Genomic DNA, 11,362 nt, shown 5'->3' with positions numbered 1-11,362 from the left:
CTCTTGGGCTACTCTTTTACCAACGAATAGTGGGATTGACCGTCACATTATAACGCCCCCACGGCTGAAAGGGCGAGCATGTTTTGGTGGAATGCGGATTCGAACCCGCGACCCTCAGATTGTGAGTCGAGCGCCTTATCCACCTGGCCATGCCGGGCACCGTCTGAGAGGATTGGCAATGATTTCTATTGAAAGAGTTTCTGTCAAACGTTAATTCCTAGAAATGATAGTGAGTGAAAAGCTACAATAAGCTAATTAGAGAAACTATCTACTAGTTTACTACTAGGTAGTGATGTTTATTCATTGAATTTTATTTATACTATTCTCAGATAACCTTTAATTATTTGGCTTGTTTCTATGGCGAAACTGGGTACTATATTTGCAAGCGTGGCTCAATGGTTAATAATCAAAACTATATGTCTTAGATTCCTTGGTTCGCGCCCCGTCACCACCAAAAGAAACAAAATCGCTCACTGCATTTTGGAGTCATGGATGTGTTATATGAGTGACGGCCCATTCGCACTATTCGATTACAATAGTTGGTGGTGGGTGTTGTTAACTAATTCCATTCCCTCTTGTATATCACTTGAAAATTAGGAGCGACTAGCGCAAGTAACCTTCAAGCTGGTATAAGGGAAATTCAAAAAAATAATAACAATACTCATTTGCCAATGCTTTGATCCTCAAAATTTGTAATGTCATTACGGCAACAAATGTGTCATATAACATTTCAATAGCGTTTTGAAACTTAGTTAAACACATTGGACAGAGTATCAATACCCACAAATAAACACAAGCTATTCAAGATGTTTTACATTTGGTAGATTCAGCATGGCATCTTACGTGTCACATGGGCTGAACAGTCAGCTCAGATACGCCCAAGGTTTCAACATAGCTATACATAATTCATAACTGACTACCAGTAAGAAGGCAACCAGTCAGCACCATCCATCGTCTATGCAAACAGTCTAAACCAAAAAGTATGATTGGCGATTGTTAAACATCTCCACAGCTTAACGTGCGAAACATGTTCGGCGGTATATCGCGGCTCGGATCTTGGACCTTCAGAGCTGCAGCTTAGAGCGCTATCCTCTAGATCACGTCTAACCTTAAATATTTTCAAGTAAAATGTTCTTATAGGAAATAGTTTCTACAACGATATGCCTTCTCGGAGTTTTAAAGGGTTGTAGCATCTCTGTTTAATTTCTTAATATACTATGTATAAAATATTAGGACAGTGCGATTCAGTAGTGGAAAAAGTTATAGCACGAAACTCTGTGCAGTGATAGAACACTTACTAATTCTGTAAAACGTTTTTGTAAATTGCGAATATGTCTCTTAAATTCTATGCCTCCAAGTGCCGTAAACATTTTTTTCAATACATTTAATTCTTAGAGGAATTTGGAGCATAGATTATTTCGATCACGAAATATATTTTCTATTGTTCACATTTTCTCACAAAATTGGATTACCTTTGTATTGCGTAAATTTTCTATTAATAAAGAAGCCTTAAAGATATTTGTCTCTTGTTTCATTTCAATTATTTTCTCTCACACTATAATCGTAGTTTTTCTACTAATTGCTTATACACCGATATTTAAATATTATTCGTGGTATTTTGTATTTGGTTCACCTTGAATCCGAAATGTTAAATGGTGTTTAACTGTTATAGTTCACATTATTTTCTTTTTCGGTTACTTTGTTTTTTCCCGGCTTACCACCGGTCTGTTAGTTTAATTTTTATAGGTACAAATCTTTTAGATTTTATTATTTATACCCTATCATACATTTGTATATAGCATGAGGCTTCAAAAGTTGTAAGGCAGTTCCTGATTTTCCCTTCTTCCTGTGTTATTTTAATCGACGTTATTTTTTTTTTTTTATTATTACAGGTACTTGTTCGTGTTCAACCACATTTTTTTTGTTTATTTTACCCTAGCTTTATAAAAAGTTATGATTATTTAGAGAACTGAAAAAAGCTTCTGGAGTGATTATAGTTTTTAATGTTGATCATGTCTTTTTTTAGATGATGTTAGCATTTTGCTTTCGAACTTCATTGGTTAAAAGAAACATTTATCAAATAATATGTGATACAATATCCAATAATTCTTGACAAAACCGTTGTGTGATAATAATCAGTTAGCAAATTTCAATCATTCATCGGCCATATTGAACACTGTCTACAAAACGTGGAGATTAGCTCGGCCTATTCCTAATTCAGTACGCAATTTTGTAGTTGAGACTCCACCTTCTTTTGAGTCGAATGGAAGGAAAAGGAAGGATAATTAACTCAAAATCAATCCCTAGAAGCAGGAAAACCGTTTCCATGGTAACGGAAAATTACTTCTGGGAGCACCTCGGGTTAGCCACGAGTTTAGAGTAGGCTGGTGAGGCAATTTTGTTCTGACCTAAAATCTTTACCGCACTGAAGAGCCCTTTTTACCTTCGAGTTCTTGCTATATAGCGGGAGATTTACTGAGCAATAGATAGGGGAGGAATCTTTGACAGCGTTGCAATAGGTTTAATTAACGAGATCGGGCAGATGTGACCTTCGGGAGCCATCACAAGCCAAAAGAGAGACAGTCCAGCAACAAATCCCTGCAGCCAACTATAAAGTTGACGAGAACACGCCACTGTCGCTAACGGTACTGGTCCAGGCCCTCATCCTTGTAAGCGGATCACGTCCTTGTCCAGATAATCGCGCTCTTGTCTAGTAGTAATATAATCATTCCTTTTGCTTGTTTCCTTCTCAACACTACAGAAGCCAAAAGTCGACTCCAAGGCTTGATATATCGACCAGTGAAAAAAACGAACATGTTGGGATCAAATGTGACTCAACCTATCAAGCCGGTATCTAAAGCAAAGGCTTAAAAATTTGAAACACCAATCTTGTCCAGATGTTCCCACAGATTAGGCACACTATCTGAAACCGTAATTATCGTAAATCAAATGTAATCACATATTTCTTCTGAGTAGTTCAGATACACCTTTAGGATATAAAGTTGAAGTGCAATAAACCGCTCAAAAATTTCAAATCAGTGAAAGATAGAACACTGTTCTTCTCAGTTTGCTAATTTTCTAAAGCTGAAATCGATAAAGTCTCTTTCTCATTCATAATATCAGTTAAAGATAAAACCTATCACATGGTTCTACTAGGTTTCTTTCTGACGGCTATTTATTGATAATAGCATATGACACCGTTCCTACTTAAGCATCATGTTGAACAGGGCTGTATTTAAACATTGAACACTCCTTGTTTTATTTGCAGCTTTCTTAGTAGTGCTTGATACAGACATTTACAATCACATCTGGAAAACAAAGAGCGATACAATTTCTACAGTTCTTCATTACAAACGATCTTTAAGAAAACAAGTTGTATATTGCTTAAATCGAAACAAGATCCTTAAGTTTAATCAGATACGTAAATTTATTTTTGGAAAGTAACTTTTCAGATATTTGTGGACTTACCTGTAAATATGAGCCAGTAAATGTACAAGACAGGTATCGGTGTTACGTATAACATTATTTGAATTTTCTAATGCAATCATAGAATTGGCAATGAAAGTAAGAAAATGTGTAATACATTATTTACTGTGATTTAAGTCAAATATATTTTTCTTACAGAAAAACTCTAATCCTGGTAATCAGCATATAATAAAACAACTAATTAACCTTAGTATAATCATTTATGTACTTCGTAATATAATATTCATGTTTATATATGTCGTTTTTTCCTAAAATTTTAATAACATATTATTTTTCATTCAAATAAGTTTCATTTTACATATTAATGTAGCTTACATGGTACCAGTAACTTAATGTATCAGAAACGTTTTTCACCCTCAATCGAAATAACTATCACTTCCGTTTCTCAAGAGCATTTGTACTTGTATTCTGTATTTATGGCAAAGCTGCTAAGGCCATTTGGCGACATCCTTAATTTTGAACAACAGATGAGAAGCAGGGCAGCCAATCAGCAGCACCCACCGTCTATGCTAAGAGGTTTATTGTCACTCTTATAACAAATCCACAGGTTAAAGTGCGAGAAATCTTTTGTGGTATCATATGGATTTTAGCTAGATCGACAGCTGTGAAATGTAGAGCCAAACCCGTTCCTTTTTTGTAGAGAAAGTCACAATATTTGCTAAATTTTAAAAGAAGGCCCACCAATCATTTCTTGGTGTTATCCACAAATTGAAGAACAAAAAGAAAAATAACTACAGGAATAAACTTTTGATGCTGCTTTGATTAGTTCAACGTTTTGAAGCTAACTATATTTCACATTTTCAACATGCTGGGATTAACTACCTCTCGCCTTTAATATAACTTTTCTGTTCTGAGGACTAACTACTTTTTATTTTTGACACAGGTTCATTGTTCTGTGATCTAACTATTCCAAACTTTAACTTAGCTTCAAGGTTCTAGGGATTAAATAACCTCCATCTTTTACACAGCTTCAACGTTCAATGGACTAACTACTCCTCTTCTTTAACGTAAGTTTTGTGAATTAACTACTTCTACTTTAATCCCTCCTTTATGTTGCGGAGAATAACTGCACCTCACTTTTAATGTAATTCACCTTCAGTGTTCTGGGATTAACTATGCCCATTTGTAACATAGCTTCAACGACAACTCTTTTTCTGTATTATCATAAAGAATTTATTGTTTATAACGTACTCGAGAAAGACTCATCTGTAATTGTTTTAACCTCCTTATCTTTATTGTCGAGGCTTATTTAACGAACCAGTTAACCAATAATGAACATCTCTTATTTATTTGTTTATTTAGTGTGAGTACCAGCCAACTGCTCTTCATTTTAAAGTAAATTTGCTTCAGAAGTTTCATGCATACAATGCATTGGTTGATATATAGAAATATCATATAAATTAAAGCTGAATATATGACCTGCGTGAAGATGATAGGTTGTCTCTCTGACAGTGTCTGGTAATAATAATAATATTATTATTAGTAAAACTGACATCAATAACAATGCAAAGAGATAAAAAACTGGTACGATAAAATGGCGTAAATAGTAATGTAATATACAGATATTAAGGTTGTAATCGTATATCATAAATTAGAAAACGAATATATCTTTATTCCAGTATATTTTAGTAAATTTTCAAAATTGTGTGCAAGTATTCTGAACTTTTCTACAAGTTTATGTTGAAACCACATATTCACCTATTATTAACAAATTTTGATCAAAGCAAGCTGGCTATATAGCTCAGGACTAAAGATTAATCAAGTAAATAATATAGTAAGCTTGATATACCAGTCTAACTTGGGGTATGCAATCTTATAAAACAAAACTTATTATTACAACAAATTGATTCACCAGCTGCGTATCCTTGTTGTTATCAGTATTTTCGAACCTACTCCCAATAATACAACACAAGTTTCGGACAGCTTAGGAGATTTAGATTAGTCCTAAATCTGTGTATTAAGCTAGCAATGCAAATTACTCCCTGTGATGATATATATATATATATTGAACATTTTAAGCAATACTGTTAATGAACCTAATACTTAAGGTAAAATGAAATATAGTTTCATTTTCAAGTTACAAAAATATGTTGTTTGTTTCATGTACTTTCACTGACTCCATTTAGCTTTAGTAAAAAATATGATTATAGGGATTTCTTAATGTTGAAACATTAATCTTTATACTAGCTGTTTTTGGTGGCCACTCCTTTGAATCAGTCTTGAAAGTGGTAAACTCTTCTGATCTTTTAAGACAGCAGTAGAGGCGAGATAACATTGAACTCGGGTACTGTGAGGCTGGGATGGTCTTTACAGAGCACTCAGGTATTCATTGACTAATGCTTTGAAGCTAACCCCTGCAGGCTGTTATTGGAAGATCCACCAGTCTGAGTTACTTCACCTCAAGGTGTAGCTAAGCGCAAGGTAGAGGTCATTGGTATAGCAGGAAATATTTCCATGTCAATAGATGGGTTACCAAATAAATTAAGGGTCATCTACAAACGTAAGCTTCTGACTATCTGTATGATGTATTTGTTTCACAAACAGCAATATGCAAGCTTGCAAGGCATTTTTCTGCATGCCAATAGTACCAGGCCAAGGGGGATAATTTGAACGCGCCACTTAGATTGTTTATCTGTAAAGGCACGAATGACAGACCTCTGTCTTCACTTCTCGTTAACTTGTTTCTGTTCAAGAAAACTGCCCAAGAAGCTCTAGATTAAGTCAAGAAGTAATTTAACCAAATTGTTACCTGGAATACGTGGACTCGAGGACCAGCAGTGCATTTCATCTGATGTTCACTAGATAATGCAGTTGGGATAGTTCGTTGATTGACAAAGGGAGCTGCGATCAATGCTTTACCAACTATGGCGAAATGTTAGTGTGAGATCTTGACCTATCCAGTGATTGTCGTGGTATCTTGTGGTACCTTTTGGTGTCATAATATAAGATCCCAGAACCTAGAATTAGGTTTCTGACAATTAATAATTACTGAGAACTCTGACACACTAACATGCCAAAATAACTTTGCAAACCTTGCTTTCTGGGACTTAGATTAACCTTAATGGTGAATACTGGCAGAAGTTTACCTGTAGGAACTTTCTGAGATAACTGACATAGTCTTGGGTTGTTTTATGATGAAATATCGTACCTGTGAGTCTAGCAAATCTGTCTATACGCATGACGTTTGTAAGTTTGTATCGTATGCTAATTTGATGACTATGCAGTTTGTTTAATTTATATTTGCAGTTTGTTTTGTTTTTAATTCATTATTCATTGTTGTTGTTTTTGTTTTTTTACTTTTCTTATTGAATTTTATGTTTTTATTGTATCTTGCAGTGGACTATGATCTGTCTGTAATATTATTAATGTTTTAATTACTCCACATTCATCGAATTTATAACTTTTTTTTGTATTTTACTTATGCGTTCTGTTTTGTTTTTGTATCATTTTATGATTATTTTGTATTGTAGTGCCATAAGTATTGTCTTCAAGTCGAATGTATTCTTAGTTAGAAATTCATTACGATCATCTTTGTATTATTGTATTTCGATTTTCCTGAGACTATATTATCTACAGTGATTGGTTTGTGCCTTCCTATGATTTATATTCGTCTCGAGTTTGACTGTTTTTATTTATTTCCTGAATTTCATAATTCATTTAGATTAAGGTATTTTCTGAGTTGCCCTCACCCAGTGGTTCAGTATTAAGCTTTATGGTTTACAACGCTAGAAATCGGGACTAAATATCCGAAGTGGGCACATGAAGTAGCCCGGTGTTTACATACAAACAAATAAATCATCATGAATTGATTTTGTAATGATTATTTTTGTTTGATATTCCGATTATGTCATTTTTTTCTTTTGAAGTTACGTTCAAGTTTATGTTGCTTTTATAATTGATTCACTCAATTATAATAATTTTAATTGCGTGTGTTTATAGATATATCATGGTCCCGTGTTGTTGGAACTTAGAAGCTTAGTTTGAGTGTGTGGATTTGCACATATATCATGCTTCTGTGTTGTCTGTACTTTGATTTTTTAGATGCAGGCTGAATCACGCTAACTTTTAATACTAAACCTAATAATCAAACTTGAGATTGTTCTTAGAATAAGAAGGGTGGTTTGTTCGTTTATTTGAAGTGAAGCACAGCTACATAATGGGCTATTTGTGCTCTTCACACCACGGGTATCGAAACCCGGATTCTAGCGTTGTAAGTCTGCAGACATACCGCTGTGCCACTGGGGGGCAGGAAGGGTGGAGTTGTAATGCTGATATTATGGTTGTTATCATTTCTTAGCTTAGGAAACGAGTATATTTCTATTGTAACATATCTTAGCAAATTAACAAAAAAAATGTGTGCAAGTATTTATATCTTAGTTACAAGTTAGTGTTCAATCAAATCATCAGCTATAGTTTGTGTTAAGCATGATACTAGATTTTCCTCAATAATGGTGAAGGTCAGTGTTGAAATATTCATGTCTTCGCACGTGGCTGTTTTGAGTGGCCAGCTCTTGGAAGTGGCTGTCACTGAGTAGACATAAATCTTGTTAACGTCATTTAACTTAACATCCATTGGCCAGATTAGACTTATGGTAAAGAATTCTTGAGATCTCTGGAACTTGAAATTGAACAATACTCTATATGCATCAAAATCTTGCTCTCTCATTCAAGATTTCAGATGAGCCAGAGCTTCTTGTGGAAGTGTTTAGAAGCCACAGAGTAATCACTTCATGAGTAGTAAGAATAATCATCTTTATAACACTACAATATGACAATAACTGTTATTTGAGTTAGTTGCAGATGGTTTTGTTAGCCTCTTTCTTTGGAGTTGAGCTATTTGCTCTTAAGCTTCTGAACCCAGTTGCTGCGATACTTTATACCGTTTTGCTATATTTTCTCCTTTGGAAAAGTAACAATGTTGTTTTAGTGTACCAGTTTGCCTCAACGTTTTATTATTACTATTGCTGTTATCCCAGAAACTATTATCACCTGTGCCACTTTTACCTGGATTCCTTTCTGACGGCAGCTTTAACGGATAAGTTTTATTAGGAATTATTTGAATAAGTTGATACCTGTGTATAAATATAATCTTTTGACTGTGACTGTACGGCCCGGCATGGCCAGGTGGTTACGGCACTCGACACGCAATCTGAGGGTCGCGGGTTTGAATTCCCGTCACACCAAACATGCTCGCCCTTTCAGCCGTGGGGGCGTTATAATGTGATGGTCAATCCCACTATTCGTTGGTGAAAGAGTAGCCCAAGAGTTGGCGGTGGGTGGTGATGACTAGCTGCCTTCCCTCTAGTCTTCCACTGCTAAATTAGGGACGGCTAGTGCAGATAGCCCTCGTGTAGCTTTGCGCGAAATTCAAAACTAACAAAACTAACTGTGACTGTATTTCGCATGGAAATAATTCTTATTTTGGGGGTAAGTTCCCGAGTCTTAAAAATCGACAATCAATACTATAAAATATTCAAAGGCATTTATCGAAGTGCTTACTGGCGCTGTCCCTCATGTTAACTTAGTTTAATGCTGTTCTTGCAGTTCTTACGTTTCTCCATGTCTAGTAAAGCAGAAATATCACAATTGCAGTGTGAACTGATAGAACAAAGTTCGTTTTCTGTGTTGTTAGGAAAATCGATGTGGCAAACTGGTAAATGTGATTACTGTGCCTAATTGAACGAGCAAACGTCTTTCCCCCAGTGACATCATATTTCACGCCTTTATTTTACCCTAGGCTACCTACTTAGCTATGTACGGATGTGTGTAGGGTGAAGCTCACCTCAACTCCTTCCAGAAATAGTGAGTATTTGCTTATTCGTATGGCTGATAGTACTTTTAAATGGCTTTTTGTATAAAAAGTATAAATCTTTTACTAGTCTAAATAAACCTTAAGAAAATATAACACACTATATTTACTTTGATTAAGACTTCATAATGTTTGCTAATGCCGTCAATAATTCCACATTTAATACGCTATTCGAGTATGAGCACGTTCACTTCCTCAGCTGTAACATGATATGAGTTATTTTAAAGTAATCGCAGGAAACAAACATAAAAAGGAAAATGAGATTAAAGTCGGAGTACATGGGATGTTTTGCAGTTCTTTGAGAGCAGTAGCTGCTAGCATCATCAGAGCCAACGGTGCCACCTAAATAATACGTGACGAACATAACCACCAACATGATCAATATAAGTTGCGATCGATGGGGACAACCACAGGGGGAGCAGGTGCAGGTGACGAGCTTGCAGGTTCTGGACTGTACTTCGGTCTGGCTTGATTGAGTGAAAGAAACAGTACATAAAAGAAATCGCTTTGTACCGTGGGGTAACCGTACATGCTGAACAAATTGAAGTACTAATTTTATATTTGCAGTATCAGTAAGCAACGTCGACTGATTCTGTGCCAACTTACGTAATGAACCACGACTACGTAACTATGAATTTTTTGATCTCACCTTTCATTCTTTCTGGTCGTGACAGGAGTAATGTTTCTTCATCTCTGTGCATAAACTGCTCAAACTAAATATATACATAATGATCTAGGAAAGCATATAAATTAAATATGTTTGTTGAATTCCAGGTTTTATAATTTGTAAAAAGAACTGGCTTGTTATAGGATAATATAGAGAAACCAGCAGTTTCCGACAAATTAGAAAATTGTTCTTTGGTCAGTCTCATCATTTTGTGTTCCAGAGGCTAGTAAATTTTCAACATTAATAGATAATCAATCATAGTTTATAACCATAAAGGTTTAATGTACTCTTCCATTTTAAATGATGTTTATTAAAAGAGGAGTTATGTGAAAGTTAAGAAGCAAAAACAATATTTTATTTTTATTTTAACAAACAGTTTTGCTATCAATTTGTTTACTGGTATGCATAACAAAAATCAGAATATAATAAATAGAAGACGAATAAATAATAAACGTTAAACAGGATGTTTATTTAACATTATCATTCATGCTTTTATATCTCGTTAACTGTTACGTGTACAATTAACATTACATAAGATCCAAGTCTGTCTGTTTGTTGATCTGAAAAACAAAAGTTATGTCGCCACCAATATACGATTTCAGTTTTATTTGTTTGTTTGTTGTTATGCTCAACGCTACACAATGAGCTATTTGTGCTGTATCTACCACGAGTATCGAAACCTGATTTTTAACGCCATAAGTCCAAAGACTTATCGGTGAGTCAATGGGAGGACAACTTCTTAAGCATTACACAACCTAATAACGACATAGAAACATTAACATTTTTGATTATGTTATTATCATAAACATATTAAACTGTGACTTTCAAAACGCTAGAGTTGTCTATAACATTTAAACTAGTGCTTAAATATATCTTGATTGGATACTGCAGTTATTAAACTGTCATTACGTAATCAAAGAAACCTAAACACCAAATGTTATATTTTCAAAATGATATTTATTTTACAGAACAAAAGCGCAAAAAATACGCTATTTTTCAAGATCCGAACGCAGAGTTGAGTAAAATTTACTTCCAGATCGATTCTCAAATTTAACCAAGTGGACACTATCTCCCTTGTAAAAACGAAATTAAATAAAGAAAATAAGACAAACTATATGTTGTATATCATCATCCAAACAACGGTTCGCCAAAACTGACATTTAACAAGAAATCAAGTAAGACTGAGTGTTATAAGTATGTAAAGAAAACTGCAGCTATAACTAATGCGATACAGTATAGTATCTACTGGGTAGATTATAAGCTGGACCACTCCCTTCAGTAAGTTACTCCAAAACATTAAAGGGGAAAACTTAAATTGTTCGTCTGTCAAACAAACAAAAGAACTGAAACCAAAATTTAGATATGTACACACCGTGGTCACAAGTAAATAGACACCACCT

At 34.7% G+C, this 11,362-nt stretch overlaps 1 protein-coding gene across 6 annotated transcripts in view; it reads left to right on the top strand.

The window, feature by feature from the left end:
* The window catches only part of LOC106457153 (vesicular acetylcholine transporter-like), a 316,981-nt gene that overhangs the window by 130,986 nt on the left and 174,633 nt on the right, over positions 1–11,362 (top strand). The window contains exon 1 of one of the 6 annotated variants that reach the window (XM_022382974.1): positions 9,800–9,919. The exons of the other annotated variants lie outside the window; for them this stretch is intronic. Within the exon in view, the coding sequence (XP_022238682.1) occupies positions 9,905–9,919 (15 nt within the window). The 5' untranslated portion in view covers positions 9,800–9,904. Of the gene's footprint in view, positions 1–9,799; positions 9,920–11,362 lie in introns of those variants that run through there. 6 annotated transcript variants of the gene reach the window in all.

Source organism: Limulus polyphemus, unplaced genomic scaffold (genome assembly GCF_000517525.1).
Source record: "Limulus polyphemus unplaced genomic scaffold, Limulus_polyphemus-2.1.2 Scaffold297, whole genome shotgun sequence".
Lineage (NCBI taxonomy): Eukaryota > Metazoa > Arthropoda > Merostomata > Xiphosura > Limulidae > Limulus > Limulus polyphemus.
Note: the sequence above shows the minus strand (reverse complement) of the source record. Positions and strands in the feature narration are given on the sequence as shown.